The 17,349-nt window shown below is 42.3% G+C and overlaps 1 protein-coding gene across 3 annotated transcripts; it reads left to right on the top strand.

The window, feature by feature from the left end:
* Positions 1 to 31: 31 nt before the first annotated feature.
* Positions 32 to 13,851, top strand: ATP5F1C (ATP synthase F1 subunit gamma). Of its 3 annotated transcripts, XM_043479164.1 has the most exons (10): positions 33 to 178; positions 5,014 to 5,048; positions 5,558 to 5,689; positions 7,748 to 7,952; positions 8,521 to 8,664; positions 8,785 to 8,849; positions 9,838 to 9,993; positions 10,297 to 10,393; positions 12,704 to 12,739; positions 13,364 to 13,851. In XM_043479164.1, exons 1-9 carry the CDS (start codon positions 123 to 125, stop codon positions 12,708 to 12,710), a joined length of 897 nt encoding a protein of 298 aa, XP_043335099.1. In that variant the 5' UTR covers positions 33 to 122; the 3' UTR covers positions 12,711 to 12,739; positions 13,364 to 13,851. The 3 variants fall into 3 exon arrangements, with proteins under 3 accessions (XP_043335100.1, XP_043335101.1, XP_043335099.1); XM_043479165.1 differs by lacking the exon at positions 12,704 to 12,739 and having other exon boundaries at positions 32 to 178; XM_043479166.1 differs by lacking the exons at positions 12,704 to 12,739; positions 13,364 to 13,851 and having other exon boundaries at positions 32 to 178; positions 10,297 to 10,397.
* The last annotated feature ends 3,498 nt before the right edge of the window (positions 13,852 to 17,349 follow it).

Genomic DNA, 17,349 nt, shown 5'->3' with positions numbered 1-17,349 from the left:
TCAGTCCGGCGGGAAGAAGCGAGACTCAGGGAGACCGCGGGGTGGGCGGGGCGCGTAACGCAGCTTCCGCGCACGCGCGGCGAGGCCTGTCTGACCGACCTTCAGCTAGGGCCGGCGCCACCATGTTCTCTCGGGCGGGCGTCGCTGGCCTCTCGGCCTGGACTGTGCAGCCACAATGGTAATGGCAGGTCGCAGCGGGAACGAGAGGGTTGCGAGGGATGGGAGAGCGCTGGTAGGGCAAGCGAGCGGGGAGGCGAGTGGGATGGAACCAGGGTCTCAGGCCTGGACAGGCCCCGGTCCCGCGGAGACCCGGGCAGCCCGGCTGCAAGAATCGCTCGGAACCGAGAAGGGCGCGCGAGGGGCAGCGGAGACTGCGAGGTGGCGCCTCGTCTCCTGTGACGGGCCGGGGTGGGGTGAGGGCCGAGAGGACTGGTCGTCAGGCACCTCGGGAGTGGACCTTGGCCGAGTCAATTGCAGAGCGGCCTTGGATCCCCTCAGCGACTAATTAGCTTATTAGGAAGACTCTGCTGCTCGCCAGGCGACGGGCCTCGGGCTGGGGAGGGCCCCAGGGAAGGTCCCGCGGAAGGTTAAGGTGTGCTTTTGTCCTTGACGCCGTTTGAAATCCTGCGGTGCAGAGGGCAGTGACTCCCAACCCGTGTTGAGCACCGATTCTGCAGCAGGCGCCTTGCTGGGCACTGGTGAATGAAATAAGTGCCCTCCTCGCCTTAAAAATATTAAGGCGAGGAAGGGAAAGATACCTTTACGATCTCGAAACCGTTGTGCCGAAACAGTAGCCCTGCAAGGTCATGACATCATCGTAAGGTCCCCAGTAGGAGGATAGACGGATTTGTAAGCGTCATCTGTTCATTGCTATGCAAGTTTTGGGGATTTTAATAAACGTTGATTTCTCCTCCACCCCCAGAAAAAGGCATGTTAGAAGGCCTGGCAATAGGCAGATAAACGTTGGTTGGTGGTGGTACTCTGGAGTAGGATGAAATGTTTTGAAGCTAGGCAGTCTGGAAGGATTGCATATAGGGTGCTAAGGGGATTGTTAGCTGTCGGCTGTGTGTTTTAGCAATTACTTGGTTTTACAGTATAGAATTATAAGAAGCCACAGCACTAGATGTTTGTATCCTAATTTATGAGAAGGGACGCTAATGCATTAATTAAAATAGGTATGTTTTCATTAAGCGAATAATTGATAAAAGATTTTCAGGGTAATGAAGTAATTAAATTTGATGTGAAAAACCTACACACAGATGTTAGTGCGTTTGCCGTGGAAGTCAAATTTTCTTTCCCCTAGTGTTGAAGAGTATTCATGGGGATTAAGGAGTCACCTTAGTTGGAGTCTCGCTCATAGGTTGTCCCATTTCTTCATCACTCAGCACACATTTGTTGGGTGCTTGCCCAGCACCAAGTTGACACTGGGCAAAGTGCTAAGATGTGGTGAAGAGCAAACAGACATGGTCCTGATGAAGCTTGTAGGACCGTGTGTCTGACATGCAGCAGTGGTCCGCAAATGTCAACTCTACTTCCTTCCTTCCTTCCCATCTTGCTGTGCAGGAATGTAACCTGTAAATATTTTTAGAACTTTAAGTCAGCCAAGTTGATCTTTTAAAAATGGACAGTTTCTGAAATGAGTACAAATTATTTTACCTTTAACTGTACAAAATCAGAAGAGAAAGCAATGGCAACCCACTCCAGTACTCTTGCCTGGAGAATCCCAGGGACAGTGGAGCCTGGTGGGCTGCCGTCTATGGGGTCACACAGAGTCAGACGCGACTGAAGCAACTTAGCAGCAGCAGCAGTACAAAATCACTTTTTAAAAACCTGTAAGGTCATTTGAGGATCCTTTAGTAAAGGATCATTTGAGTGTGCTCTCTGAGATGGAGAAGGAAATGGCAACCCACTCCAGTACTCTTACCTGGAACACCCCATGGACCTAGGGGTCGAAGAGTCAGATAGGACTGAGTGACTTCACTTTCACTTTCTGTCTAAGATAACTACTGTGGAGGGCAGGGAGCTTAATCTGGAACCTCAATCAGCAAATACATGTGCAAGTCCTGACCTTCATCAAGTTGGTAGGTTGTGAATATTCATCAGATATCAGTGTTCCACCTTGGAGAGCAGACTCTGTCCTCTTCCTTTTTTTGGTTGGACATATTCCATCACTCTGGGTGCCTGGTGTCTGTTTTGCTCCTGCCATTTCTTAGTCACTGTAACCACCTTTTGAATTCAGCAATTAAAGCCATTTTAATGTTTCATACTCCACAGAATTAATCTGAAAAGGAAGTACACCTTTGCCTTTATAGAATCAGGAAGAGGCATGTCCTTGGTTCTGTTTTGGTTAATGTGCAGTTTGTCATTGTTCCAGAGATGTTAGCATGAATATCACAAAGGAAATGGCAACCCACTCCAATGTTCTTGCTGGGAGAATCCCAGGGATGGGGGAGCCTGGTGGGCTGCCGTCTATGGGGTCGCACAGAGTTGGACACGACTGAAGCGACTTAGCAGCAGCAGCAAGTTAAAATTATTTTTAATTGCTTAGGGTGTCAGTAAAATACCAACTAAATTTTTGAAAATTAAACCTTTTTTCAGAAGCTCATTTAAGAAAATGAAAATAAGAAATTTGGTGGGGAGGGAGTTTCTGATTTTTCTGTGTCAGAGGGAAAATACGTTTCTATTTCTCAGTGTTCCACATTCTCTAAGATGGAACTATTTTATAATAAGAAACCAGTGGCCATAAGTGGAAATGTAGATGTTGAAAAGGAAGGGAGAAGGCGTTTCAGGGGAGAGAAGGCAGGCCTTCATCTGAAACTGAGATAGCAGATATTTACTTTTAAATGTAAAAAGCATGAGGCAGCAGTGTGTAGTATACCAGATGGAGTGGTGCCAAACTGCCCGGGTTTGAATCTTGACTACCCTCAGGTTTGAATCCTGACTACCTCGCTGTGTGGCCTTGTGCAGGTTACTCAATGTCTCTACCATTTCCTCATCTGTTAAATGGGGGTAATGTAGTGCCCCATTAATTGGATTGGTGTGAGGATTAAACGAGTCAGTATTTGTAAAGAAGTGAGGGGAGAGGGAGAAATGCTTCTGGGGATCCAGATGTATCCACTGAAAAATGAAAATGAATTTGTCCATACATTTTCTATCTATATAAACTAATGTGAGAAGGTAGAAGCCTAACGAGGATGGATCGTGGATGGTGGTAAAGTTCTGGAAGTCATTTGGTGGAGAGCCAGGGGTTGGACTTTAACCCCGGCATTCAGTATTCAAATTGCAGATACTTCATAATTTGTTAGTCAGCATTATACGCTCCTTAAAATTCTTCCAAGCTGTCTGCAGTGAATCTCGCAGACCCCATCCTGTACTGACTGGCTCCTTCAGTTTTTCTCACACTGCTGTGTGATCATAGGAGATCATGGCAGTCCCCTGTCTGCCTGTGCAATTTGCCCTCCATTGTACTGGATAAGTTTCTGGTCTCTTGGATAATCTCCCGACGATTTCTCAGGACATGAGACAATTTTCTGGGACACACAGCTGATTCAGAACTTCCTTTATCTTTTCATTTGCAAAAACTATATTCAGCGGAGTAAGCTCTCCCTAAAGAGAGCTCAGATCAGCTCTTTTTATTTTGTTTCTCTATTTTAATTTTTTTTGGGGGGGGGCATCAACCATCATGTCTGTGGATAGTTCCAAATCTGTCTCTAATCTCAAAATATCTCATATTTTCCCCAGATCTGGAGCACATTTCCAGCTGGTCCTGTAGTATTTTGTGCAATATCGCATTCAAAACTCATTATCACAAATGAGAATCCCCTCTACCTAGCTTTTCTGTTTTGGTTAAAAGACAACACTGTCCACTCAGGTCATTAAATTAGAAACCTTTGGGTCAGCTTGCTCTCAGATCTAGTCTCCCATTGCTTTGCCAACCTCTCGGTCCAGGTTCTTGCCTTCTTGTGTCTGGAAACTGCAAGCAGCTGCCTGTGGGGCCTCTGTGTCATCAAGATTCAATATCATTTTGTGCTTTTCATTGCTATCTGAGGTACTTTACTGAACAACTAAAGTTTCATCATTTCCCCACTATCTATAAAATAGTATCTAAACGTACTAACCCAAGCCGTGTCTCCAGTTTCAAAACTGGAGTTCCTTGGAATGCCCTAAGGCCTTCCTTTATGCACAATGTATAGATTCCTCAGTTCTCCCTTGGTGCTTTCCAGGCCAACAGGTGCTTGATGGATTTAAGAGCTGAAAGATGATGTATGTTTGATAACATGTTGTCTTCACCAGTAAGGGGAAGATCCTCTCATATTTAACTGTTACTATTTTTGACTTTTATGTGTTAGTGCTTTAAAGACTAGAAAAATATTTAATGTAAAATTTATATCAGTCTTAAAGTTTGCGTGAATCTTGTTTATGAGATAATAGTATGCTTCTTGTGATCAGAGACCAAGTCGGGGAGCAGAGTATCTGCTCCATAAAAGCTCACTGGATTGAGTTGGAACAGTTAAGAATTGGTTTAAATTCTACTTTGACATATGTGGTCATGTTAGAATGTATGATTGACCCTAAAGTGTTTTGTTATTTATTGGTGAAATGAGGAAGTCAGGAACTTGCTTGGGAACTGAGCAGTGCTTTTTAGAAGTGGTTCACCTTGAGTTTAAGAATAACTGGATAGCCTGACAAGGGGAAGGCCTTGTCTGTCATGGAAACAATATAGGCTAAGACATAGAGTCGGAAATAGAGCCTGTGTGAATGCCATGTGACCTCACTGGAAGCTTTATGTTAGGGCAACTAGAATGAGACCTTTGAAACAGGGCTTGGTATCCTTATTAGGGGGTTTATATATATCCATATATATTCAGAATCTTATATTTGATAGATTGTTTCTTTATGGGCCACTCTGTAAGTCCTTATATTAACTTTGGAAGTTTCTGGAGCTTTTTTCCCAAAAAATGGAGCTTTTTCCCAAAAAACTAAAAAAATTTTTTTTGCCATCTTTATTTTCAGGATCCAAGTTCGAAACATGGCAACTTTGAAAGATAGTAAGTACTTTATCTCAATATGTGAATTAAGAAAAGCTAAATTTTGCCAAATAAAAATACTTTTGAAAGTGTGCTGCTTTAGCCCATTTACATATTTGGTTAAAATGGGCAGTGAATCTATGTCTTGTGTCTGTGGCTTTGAAAAAAACCACTGTGAGGTGACACATGGTGGTTGTGCTTCTGTTGTCTGTAGAATGATGATAATTAGAAAACACTGTACTCTGTGTGGTGTGTAAAATGTTACGGAACTTGTTTTTGGTGAAAGCCATTTTCAATACCATTTAACGTTTTACATGCATAATTTACTGTTACATTGCTGTTTTTGCTTGCTGTCCAGATAGCGCAAGGTGTGACTTTCTGGTACTCTATTGTTAATTCTAATATTAAGCCTAGTTTGGCAGATGGTCTAACTGCTAGTTATTCTGCCTTGCAGTTTAGGAAAATATTTCCATAAATTCACAAATGAAATCATAACTCCTTTATCTTAACACAGCACTTCTGATTTTCAGTTACCAGGCGACTAAAATCAATCAAAAACATCCAGAAGATTACCAAGTCTATGAAAATGGTAGCAGCAGCGAAATATGCCCGAGCTGAGAGGGAGCTGAAACCAGCCCGAGTGTATGGAGTGGGGTCCTTGGGTAAGAGGGGCGTGCAGTCAGATTACAAAACCTTTTAAGCTAGAGATCGCTGTCCTGAGTACTTACAGCACTCATCTGTCATGGCAGCCCTGTGCAGGCGGGCACTGTTGGAGTCCCCGCTTTGCAGAGGAGAAAACCCCAGTCCAGTACAGTCGTAACTACCTGCGTGGCTTGGCATCCGAGCCTGTCTCTGTGTTCATCACCGTATGTGTTCATCTCCCTTTTAAAGTACTCTGAGAGAGTGTTCCTAGATTATTAAATATGCAGAAGAACGCGGGGTTTAGTGCATCAGACTCATGCTTGATTTTATCCTGTTACAGTGTGATGTGATCTTTTAGGACTGCAGGGTAGACTGGGGGTACCCTGCGGTGGAATTTGACTGAGCAGTCATAGGTATGACTGAGTACATGGACAGAGTGTTGAAAGATCAGCTATAAGGAGGAAAAAAGATATATCTGTATTATCTGTGTATTACACAGATCATTAATAATACACAGATTAATTAATTAATCTATGTTAGATAGAAATTACTTTCTGCAGTAGTTTTCTTGTGTTCATATTTCTTGAGCATGCATTCATACTGCTAATGAAAATTTTGTATGAGAAAATGATAGCGCACCATGCTTCAGTTGAAAAAAGACTCCTTGGTTTGAAAATGCCATATTGGGACCTCCCTGGCAGTCCAGTGGTTAAGACTTCATCTTCTGTGCAAGGGGTGCATGTTCAACCCCTGGTTAGGGAGCTTAGATCCCACATGCCCCATGGCCAAGAAACCAAAACACTGGACAGAAACAATATTGTAACAAAATCAATAAAGACTTGTTAAAAAATAAAAATACTGTATTTAGTTTCACTTAGCATGTAAAGCAGAGACTTGTTCCGTTAGGTTTTAGCCATCTTTAACAACGCCAGCTGTTTCTCTTCCGGGTTTAATGAAGAAATTGACTTGGATATCTGATTAGAATACTTGTAGTAAAATATTAAAAATTCAAGTCATGGCTGCCAGCTAACTTCTAAGTCCTTCAAACTGAAAAAATACTAACTGCTGGATATTAAATGGCTAATCTTTAAAATACTTAAGAACTTTAAATAGGAATTTTATTTTTATGTTGTACAATATAAAACATAAAAAGAGACTTAGAAGGAATATTCACTTCCCTGAACTTTGGAGTTGAGTATGTACCTCTCTCCGCCTTTCATGGAGGGTTCTCAGGTATTGAAATTTGAGAGTCCCTGCTCTGACTGAAGAAGGTTAATAGGAATTTCATTGAGGTGGGGGAATGTGGCAGCCACGAGGATGCAGTTTGCAACTAGAGAGCACAGCTGCTGAAACCATGCTGTGTTTGCACGCGAGACATGCTTCCCACGAGCTCCTCCTGACAGGTGGGGTGCTCGGGCTGCGTGTTCTGTGGAGACCTGGGGCTCCCTGGCAGCCTTGCTGAGCTTCCCCTCAACTGCTCTGTAGGCCAGGAAGCTGCCGCCTCACCTTTCTTCCCACTGGTCAGACAGACATCATAGTGTGATGGCTCTCCTGACCTGCTTCCTGTGTCTTCTCTCAGGCATTTTCCCAGTAAAATCCATGTGTATTAAACCCTACTTGAATCCCTCTTGGCTTCTGCTGCTTTGAAGACCAGACCAACAGAGTGAGACTGTTAAAAGTAACACCCAGAATAAAGTGGCCTCCATTATTTTAATGTCAGTAGTTTTCATAAAAGCTTGCTGTGCAGATTATAGGAACAGTTCAGTAAATATTTACTTTCTGCTTTCTTGGTTGTACTCTGAAGATTTTAATTATTTAAAAATTTGGTAAGCCTAGATAAGTTGTCACTTCGCTAAGTCTGGCCTCTTTACAAGCTCTTTGATTGTACTAGTGATTTCTTTTAGTCAGTCCTTAAGATAATTTGGTGTTTAGGGACCTCTTAACAGAGATTTAGACCTTTATGGTTTTCAGCCTCTTTGTAAATAAGTGCAAAGATACTTGATAAGTTAAGGCATCATTTTGTAAAGGAGGGGTTATTGCTGTATTTAGTGTAATTACACCTTTTTTTTTTTTTTTAGCTCTTTATGAAAAGGCTGATATTAAGACTCCTGAAGACAAGAAGAAGCACCTCATTATCGGTGTGTCCTCAGACCGAGGGCTCTGTGGTGCTATTCACTCCTCGGTTGCTAAACAGATAAAAAGTGAGGCGGCCAACCTTGCAGCAGCTGGGAAAGAAGTTAAGATTATTGGAGTTGGTGATAAAATCAGGAGTATACTTCACAGGTAGTATAAATATATACTGTTTATGTAGAAGGCTGCAGGCGTTGAGTAAAGGGCAGTTTCTTTGATAGTTTATTTAAGTAAGGTGTCTTTTTGGTTGCCATTTTATACACACGGAGAAGCTTTGTTTTGTTTGGAGTTTTGTTCCAAGATATCTTAGAATGTGTAGATTTCCCTTGTTTTTTTACTTGTCATTTGCTTCTTCTTCCAAACCATAAATGGAATACAATAGGAGTATCAGAAGCTAAGGGCTTTTTTTTTTTTTTTAATGAGGACTCTGAGGAGTTGTCACGGCCTGGAAATGCCAGAAATGAAAAGCAGTTAATTAGAATTGGCAGGAGAGGAGTAAAGGGCAGAGAGAGATGTAAGGTGAGAAAGGGTGATTGTGAGTCCTCAGTTCTAGGCAGGCACTGAAGGACGGGTGATCATAATAAGGTAGGGGGCACCTTAGTTCAGTGAACACCGCGTTCTCCACTCAAAAAGCACTTGATTCATAGAGTATTTTTGCCTTGTTCCCTGTGCAGAAGTATTCCGCTCAGCCATTACATGTGATCTCTTCGTTTCCTCATAGGACTCATTCTGACCAGTTTCTGGTGACATTCAAAGAAGTGGGGAGGAGACCCCCTACCTTTGCGGATGCATCGGTCATTGCCCTTGAGCTGTTAAATTCTGGATATGAGTTTGATGAAGGGTCTATCATCTTTAACCGATTCAGGCAAGAAAACTGTTGAAATCCAAGCTTTTTTATGTTCAGATTTTTTTCAATTGAGTAAATGTCTCCTTAATAGTGTGAAATTATAATCTTGGAATTTACATTTGTTTTTGCCATTTCTAGGTCTGTCATCTCCTACAAGACAGAAGAAAAGCCCATCTTTTCCCTTGACACCATTTCAAGTGCTGGTAAGTATATTTTGTATGATGAGTATTTTTCCTATGAAACGAGAGATTTACACATTGAGGAACAGTATTTGTCAGGGTGGCTTTTTTTCAGCAGTAGCAAAAATGTTGAGCTATTTCTATCACCATTTATTAGCAGCTTCCATGAAACCATAAAACATTCATTGTATAAATAAATACCCATTGAGGGCCAACCTTATATATGAAAGTCATCATTGCTCGGTGAAGCATTCTGGAAATAATACTCAGGAACCAATTTCATTTTCTCCTCCTACATATATTTCTTCTGTTCTAAGAGGTACACTTTTTTTAATGTCTCTAAAATTGAGGTGCTTCTACCAGTCAGTAGCACGTCATTTTTAATTGGCTGTGTTACTTTATTTGTTCATGGCATATAAAATAGGAGTTATGCAATCCTCTGCATTTTAAGTCAGTGAAATGCAGCCCTGTCTCACTTTATACCCTAATGAAGACTTTTTGAATGTGCTGCTAAATTTCTAATTGCTGAAATGCAAAGCAGCCTCTGACTCTTTGACTCGTATTCTCAGTAAAACTTGCCCTCCCTCATTGTCCTGACACTTTCAGATTTCTCCAATAACCACATGGTTGAGTTGGGATTTTTATATCACACTATACAAGCCTCATTTCTTTCCTTAATTTCTTTATTGAAAAACACGGTCCCTGACTGTCCGATGACTTAGTCCAGGGCACTCTGCTAGATGCTCTCCAGAGGCCTTATACCCATGAAGTGTAGAGCTTTTACTTTAAATGTCAGCCTCTTGGGTTTTATGAAGTTAAGCATTTGAAGTAGAATACCAAGTGCTTTGTTTACACATCATGTTTTACTGAAAATCTGCTATAATCTATAGTATGGAAATAGATGAAGCTTTTAGAACTGTGTCTTTTAACCAGTCTCACATTGACTTCTCTGTGATTATAAAGGAGTTTTGCACCAGGAAGCTTCTTGATTAAATCAGTCTTTGCATTTCAGAGAGCATGAGTATCTACGATGACATTGATGCTGACGTGTTGCGGAATTACCAGGAATACAGCCTGGCCAACATCATCTACTACTCCCTGAAGGAGTCCACCACCAGCGAGCAGAGCGCCAGGATGACGGCCATGGACAACGCCAGCAAGAACGCGTGTAAGCGCCAGCACAGCCCTCAGGCCGTTCCCTTGCTGAGGCTGCACGGAGGCCCTCGCTCATGTCAGGGTGGTAGCAATTCTGGAGGAGGAGCAGGAGAGCTGGGGTCTGGTCCTGGGCTCTGCCACTGATCCTGTGAGGATATATCTCCATAGCATTTTTCAAGAGGCTAGTTATAGTACCTCAGAGGAGACAGAATCTTATTTTTGAATTAAACAACTTACATCTCATGAATGACTTAGTGAGCAAGGTATTCTTTTCTGGTTTTAGATCTTGTTGTCTAATCTTCTGTTTTGTTTGTAGCCGAAATGATTGACAAATTGACTTTGACATTCAATCGCACCCGCCAAGCTGTCATCACCAAGGAGCTGATAGAAATCATCTCTGGTGCTGCGGCTCTGTAAGTAACTGAGCGTTGCCTTCAGCATTCTTGTCTCATAGTGCCTGCTCGTTTAACCTTGGCATGTTTATGTCCCCTTCTCCCCTCCAATTTTTTGGTCTGTTACAGAAAAAAAAATGATCCATTGCTTAATCTTGTTTCCTTAATCTTAGAATATAAAGATTTGATGAAGATGAGATCTCTAGAGTATTTTTGATTGTTTTAGCTGAAACATTCAGGCTTAGTTTATGAGTTACTGGTTTTCGGTTTGATTTTATATAAATCTGTAAATTATTGAAGGGTGGTAGGGTCAGGACGTTTTTAACTAAGTTTTCTGTATCAGTACTGTCCTTTGATAGTTCTTAAAATACCGCTTTCCTCAAGAAAATGTCTTAGATTTTTAGCTCAGGTTGTTTAGCTAGATATGTTAATGTTTGTAACCACTGTCACAGTAGTGGGAAATCTATAAAAAATGATTACATTGAACACCCATTACATGCCTCATACAGTGCTAAAGGATGGGACCCTTTGTCCCAAGGCGTTTACATCCTAATAGGATAAGAAAACATGTAGACAATTGTGCCAAAAGATAAAACGTGTAGTGAGTTATCTTTGACTTATTCTCTGTCCTCCTGCTAGTTGGTCACCAGGTTCTCTAAATCTTACTCTCTTGTAAATATCCCTTGACTCTCTCCCCTTTATGCCCTCTGAATGCCTTTTTGTCAATTCTCTCCCAAATTAGAAAATATATTTTTTAAGTGGCACATACTTTTTCCTGAAATGTCATTCTTTTTTCCCCTGCACCCTTAATTCTCCACCTGACTAACTTCTGTTTGTCCTTCATAACGAAGCTGGGGGACTCCTTTCCTCCAGAAAACCCTCCTTCGTGGTGTGAGTGGGGCTATTTCCCGTGATTCCCTCCATCACAGTGCTTATACCATTTTATTAGGAACTGCTCTTAGGTTTGTCTGTGTCCTGTGGCTTGAGAGGGGCCGTGTCTCATTTACTTTTGTAGCTTCATCACCTGGCATGCACTTCCTCAGTAAATATTTGTGGAGTGAATGAATGATGTGCCATGAATGTATTAAGAACTGGAATTTTAGAAGAGACAGAACACTTTACTGAATATATGAATATGTGGGTCCAGGGTTAAGACTCGGGGAAAGGTTCATCGCTAAGGTGACATAGAAGTTGGTCCTTTTCATCTCTGGAGGATGGAAATGGGCAGGATTCCAGAGACACACATAAATTGTTGAGACCATTCTGTCAGTGTTGGTTGGATCCATCAGCTCTGCTGTCCTAAACAGTCTTCTCTTGTTTTGCTTTCAAGCCTGCGTTTTAAGCCATCTGTCCTCCTGGTCACTACTGCTGTTAGCATCAGCATCCAGGCACTGATGAGTGGTCCTGCCACTTACCAGCTTGATAGACGTGGTTAAGATGCTCTCCCTGCGACACAGTTGTTGTCTATGACATGGGAGCTAGTATGGGGTTAAGCGGGTGTGTTATTCACGTCCTCCTTGCTGTACATTCTACCGCTTCTCCAGTGGCAAGTGTGCCGAGGCCTGGGGAAAGAACTGCACTCTGAAGGTCTGGGGGCTGTGAGATGAGAGAGCCAGGGGAAAGAAGAATGGATGCTCAGAATAAATGGAGGCTACAGCCTCTGCAGCGTAGAGGACACGGCTCTTGATTAGGAATGTGGGGACCTGACTGAAAGTAGCAAATGCAGAGAAATGAGGAGGAGATTGGGACATGAAGACTGAGAATTTTAATTAAAACAGTTCAAATAACTGGAAATTGACTATTCAATTTTCACTTTCTAGAAAGGCAGGCTAAATCCTTTATTAAAGGTTAGCTGTGCTAACCTTAATAATCCTCACAATGGATTATTTATATGAAATGAACTTGCATGCTCTGTAACCTATCAGCTCTTCTGCTTAAAGACTAGTATTTAATACAAACACATTTGGCTATTTGGTAATAAAAGGCATGAGTAAACCATATTTGAGGTGCCAAGTGTTAGCTGCTAGCTTAAATTAAAAAAAAAAAAAATTATACTATGTATAGCAAAGTTGTGGTTTAAAGTGTGCTTTCATAGTCCTGCCTACTTGCATGAACATGGTTTTATTATTTTAACCAGATTCAGATCTGTAATGTTTCCTAACAATTAGTGACTCTGTTTCAAGTATTGGTAAGTATTTATGTGATATACTCAAGGTAGTGAATGAGGAAATGGGCTTTTCTAGTTGGAAATTGTACATGATTAACCAGCATGGATTGCTTCCTGACCTGCTTGTTTTCTGTTTGTGTTTTTCTTCTAATATAATAACCCAGGGACTAATGAAAATCAAGTTTCATCTCAGACAAGAGGTAAAGTGGTAATATTTCATACCCTCCCCCCTGTCCCATCAGAAAAGAAACGCAGTCAGAGAGAATTGAAACTAATTCAGCAACAGGGAAACTGATTTCTTGGGAGATGAGACTGGCCGGCCATTAGAGCATCAGTCAGCTTGTGGGAGCAAGTGGCTGATGCAAGGGGTCTTTTTTTTTCCTTCTTAAATATATTAAATAAACTACAAGGATAAAGAATCAGCATTCCTTTGCAGTACTAAAAACAGGCTGGTGAAGAACAGTGGTTCTCAGACTTCCTGGTCTCAGAACCCCTTGATGTCTGACTCCACAGAAGACCGCTCAGTTCTCTCCATTTCTGTATTCATTCTGTTCTGACATTGCACGTCATGTAGGTTCTGGAAAATTGCTCCGTGTACTCTTGAGAATGAGAATAAAACAGGCAAGCAGCATTGTTATAGAAATTAGTTTTGCCCTCACAGACCCCATGAAAGGGTCCCTAGACCAAAACTTGAGTAACAGTTTATCATGTAGAGTCAGTTCTTCAAGTCCCACTTTAGATACATATTATCTCTTGACATGTTTAATTTCCACACATGCAAAAAATTGTTTGATTTTTATTTGTTGTATACTTTTATTTTTCAGGTAAAGAAGAATTCAGCAAGCTGATTTTGTTTTTAGCTTACTGCTGTCCTTGTCAGAAGAATTTGTTGGTCCATTGTTCAGATTACTAAAGACAGCAAGATATTTGTAAATTATCTTACAATAAATGACTCAACATAAAATCACTGTTGTTTTTTTATTATTATATAAGAAAAACCATTTTCAAAATGAGATCTAAAAACACTTCAAAATATTAACATTCTTGTATTAAAATTTCTTAGCAAGAAGCTAGTTGAAGAGGCTCTTGTGATTTTTTGGTTTCCTAACAGCCATGGAAAGCCTGGCTTCTGAGGGGTCGGAGTGGAAGGAGGAGATGCCAGCCACACCGCCAGCCCAGGCCTCCCTGCCTGTCGCCCTTGGAGACCACCAGTCCTTGAACCACCGGTGCAAGGAGCAGTGCCGTGTCCGAGAGGGCGGACAGTTCCAGGGACATACTAACTCTAAGTAAATGTTTAAATCTTTACCAAGGACTGAGAAACATTTCAGCAGGATTCTCACTTCACATTCACACTTACATAGCCATTAACTTTGGGCACCTGAGCTATTGTACAGAACGAGCTGGCCCTGCCAAAATGTTGGGATTTTTTTTTCCTATTTAAGAGGATTTATGGCTACAGTCCATGGGGTTGCAGAGTCAGACATGACTGAGCGACTAACACTTTAACTTTTTTAGGGGTTTTTTATTGCAAAAGTAATACAGGAATTACAAAAGATGACATAACTATAAAAAATATACATAAAGCCCATCGTCAACACTTTAATGTATATTACTCTCTTAAAACCATTAAGAAGAAGGTTGCCAGAGGAAGATAAACTGAACAGAATCTCAGTGTCATTTTCTAGCTTCCCTGAAATGTTTTAAGAGCCATTTTGATTTCTGAGTTTTTGTGATACTTGTTTTCCTCTGAAAATCTGTGTTGCTCTGAAATGTTGCCACGATGATTGTTAATAAGCATCTTTGGGCAGGTCTCTGCACATTTGGATGAATACTTTTGGGCACTTAATTGGAAGTGGGATCAATGACTCAGACTGTGTATTGGGTTGGCCAAAAAAGTTCATTTGGGTTTTTCCATAAGCTCTTAACATGGAGCATAATAAACTTTGGGGCAAATTGGGTTAGAATCCTAGTTCAGCCCTTACCAGCTGTGTGACCTTGGGTGAGTTAATAATCTTTCAGTTTTATCATCTGTAAAATGATTAAAATAGGACTTCGCTCATAGGGTTGTTATGAGGACTATATGAATCAATATTGGCAAAATAGAATCTGATGTGGGATGAGTGCTGTAGCTGTTTAAATGTTACCTGATACACTTAAGTGATCATCATGTTTACTGATGTTCTGTGTGTTGGCACTCTTAAATTCTGAAGATATGATAATTATACTCCTCTATAGGAGCTTACAGTCTGGAGCAAAGACAGATAATGAAAAAAAAAAAAGGGTTTTGGGTATAGTGAAAGTGTTTGTCGCCCAGTCCTGTCCAACTCTTTGTGACCCCATGGACTGTAGCCTGCCAGGCTCCTCTGTCCATGGAATTCTCTGGGCAAGAATACTGGAGTGGGTTGCCATTCCCTTCTCCAGGGGATCTTCCTGACCTGGGGATCAAACCCACGTCTCCTGCATTGCAGGCAGATTCTTTATCATCTGAGGCACCAGGTAAAAAAATCCCCCAATGAGGACTTCCCTGGCGATCCAGAGGTTAAGACTACATGGTTCCACTGCAGGGGACCAGGGTTCCATCTCTGGTTGGGGAACTAAGATCACATGTGTCCTGTGGCCAAAAAAAAGACTGACAATCGGGCTTTTTTAAAATTATGAAAATACTGAGAACACTTGCAGTACACATAAAACTTGAATATAGTATTTTTTTTAAACATCCACAAATCAGTAAGGCAAAACCCACGTTTTAAAAGATGAGTTGAAAAAGCTCATTTTAAAATAGATGAATTTCCAGGGAATCATGGCGAGAATTCTGAAAGATTATATACTATATGATTCCATGTATATTTAGAAATGGAGACTAGTAGTTGTCAGAGATTAGAGATGGAGTAATAGGAAGGCTGGGATGGGTATTAAAGGGCAGTGAGGAAGATCTGCGTATTAGACAAATAAAAGACTGGGACCTCCTATAAAGATAACTGTCCTGGACTTTGCAAAAAAAGTAGATGTAATGAAAGACCAAACAAAAAACCAACAAGCAAAAGACATAAACAACTGGTGGGATTGGCCTTACCAAGAGAGCAAAACGAATTTGGTGGTGCTCCAGTGGTTAGGGCCCCAGTGGCTTTCACTGCCTTGGAACTGGGTTCGATCCTGGTTGGGACTGACTAACCTGTAAGCTGCTTGGCACGACAGAAAAAAAGAACTAAGTGCAATGAATGAGTCTTGAATAGACCAGAGATTAAAGAGAAAAAAAAAGCTATAAAAGACATTTGGGAACAATGGTAAAATTTGAGCATGCATTTCACATTGGGTCAGGTTACTGTATCAATCTGGTGTTTGTTGTATGTGATAGTTGGATGGTGGGGTAATGGAAGTTGAGATACACGTCAAGGATCCCCCCTTCAGCTGGACTGACGGAAGTATTCCCTTAGCTTCGGAGAATTCAGGCAGCACACAGCCCTCAGCTGTCAAACCTCATTGGAACTGCCTCAGCCGGAGACCACCTTGCCCACAGTCATGGCCCCACTCCTGGGCAGCCCACACCCATGGGCTGATCACCGTGGGAGTAAAGCCATGCCCTCTTGCCTCAGGACAGTTTTAAAGCTCTCTGTGGAGTTTGCTGAGGTCCTTCCCGAGGATGGGCTGCAGCTCAGCATCTCCCTCCCCAGCTGAACTCCTTCTCTTCATCCAGGCAGTGAGCTCAACAGCACCCCTACGCTAGTCTCCATCTCAGACCCTGCTTCTGAGATCTGTCTCAGAACACACCTCGGGGGTGGGGGCGGGTCTGACTTGGGACTGTGCTCACAGGAAGGGTTTGAAGGAGCGGATACTAGGACAGGACTTGGGAGCTGGCTCAGCCCCTCGACCACCACAAAGACTGCCTTGGGAGTGGGAAATGGAACACAAAGAGCCCCAGGCCTGAGGCGGATCCCGAACGTGCAGGTTGGTACAACCCCCACGCTGGTTCCCTGGCTTCTGGGTAAGAACTATGGCAGTGGGAAGGCGGAGGACAAATTTTTCAGACTGGTCCAACTGACGTAACAGGGCTTCCCTGATAGCTCAGCTGGTCAAGAATCTGCCTGCAGTGCAGGAGACTCCAGTTTGATTCCTGGGTTGAGAAGATCCACTGGAGAAGGGAAAGGCTACCCATTCCAGTATTCTGGCCTGGAGAATTCCATGGACTGTATAGTCCGTGGGGTTGCAAGGAGTCGGACATGACTGAGCGACTTTCACTTCCATTCGGGTCGGGGGAGGCAGAAGTCAGTGGTACACTTAAAGACTTAAAAGAAGTTGGTGTGTGCGCACACTCAGTCGTCAGTAGCTCAGTTGCATCCAACTGCCATCCCTTGGATAGTAGCCTGCCAGGCTCCTCCAACCATTGCATTTCCTAGGCAAGAATACAGAAGTGGGTTGCCATTTCCTTCTCCAGGAAGGAAATTCAATCCCAACCCAGGGATTGAATGTGTCCCTTGCGTCTCCTGTATCGGCAGGTCGGTTCTTTATCACTGAGCCCTGGGAAGCCGAGGGGTTGGGGGAGGGGCAAAATAGGGGAAAGGGATTCAGGGGGACAAACTGCCAACTATGAAGTAAAACACAAAGATGTAATACAAAGCACAGAGAATGCAGTCAATATTTTACAATAACTGATGCCCAACGTGATGGTGTTGTAAGGTGGGGACTTTGGGAAGGTCAGGAGAGTGGAGCCCTCATTAATGAGATTAATGCTGTAATAAAAGAGATCCAACAGAGCTCCCCGGCTCCTCCTACCTTGTGAGGATACAACCTGAGAATTCTGTGCCCCAGGAGA

The sequence above is a fragment of the Cervus canadensis genome, chromosome 10 (genome assembly GCF_019320065.1).
Source record: "Cervus canadensis isolate Bull #8, Minnesota chromosome 10, ASM1932006v1, whole genome shotgun sequence".
Taxonomy (NCBI): domain Eukaryota; kingdom Metazoa; phylum Chordata; class Mammalia; order Artiodactyla; family Cervidae; genus Cervus; species Cervus canadensis.
Note: the sequence above shows the minus strand (reverse complement) of the source record. Positions and strands in the feature narration are given on the sequence as shown.

What these genes read in the sequence shown, in the direction of transcription:
- ATP5F1C (XM_043479164.1), top strand. Translation starts at nt 123, where the DNA reads ATGTTCTCTCGGGCGGGCGTCGCTGGCCTCTCGGCCTGGACTGTGCAG. An exon ending in GTATGGAGTGGGGTCCTTGG is followed by an intron (nt 5,690 to 7,747) that starts GTAAGAGGGGCG and finishes TTTTTTTTTTAG; the next exon opens with CTCTTTATGAAAAGGCTGAT. An exon ending in ATCAGGAGTATACTTCACAG is followed by an intron (nt 7,953 to 8,520) that starts GTAGTATAAATA and finishes GTTTCCTCATAG; the next exon opens with GACTCATTCTGACCAGTTTC.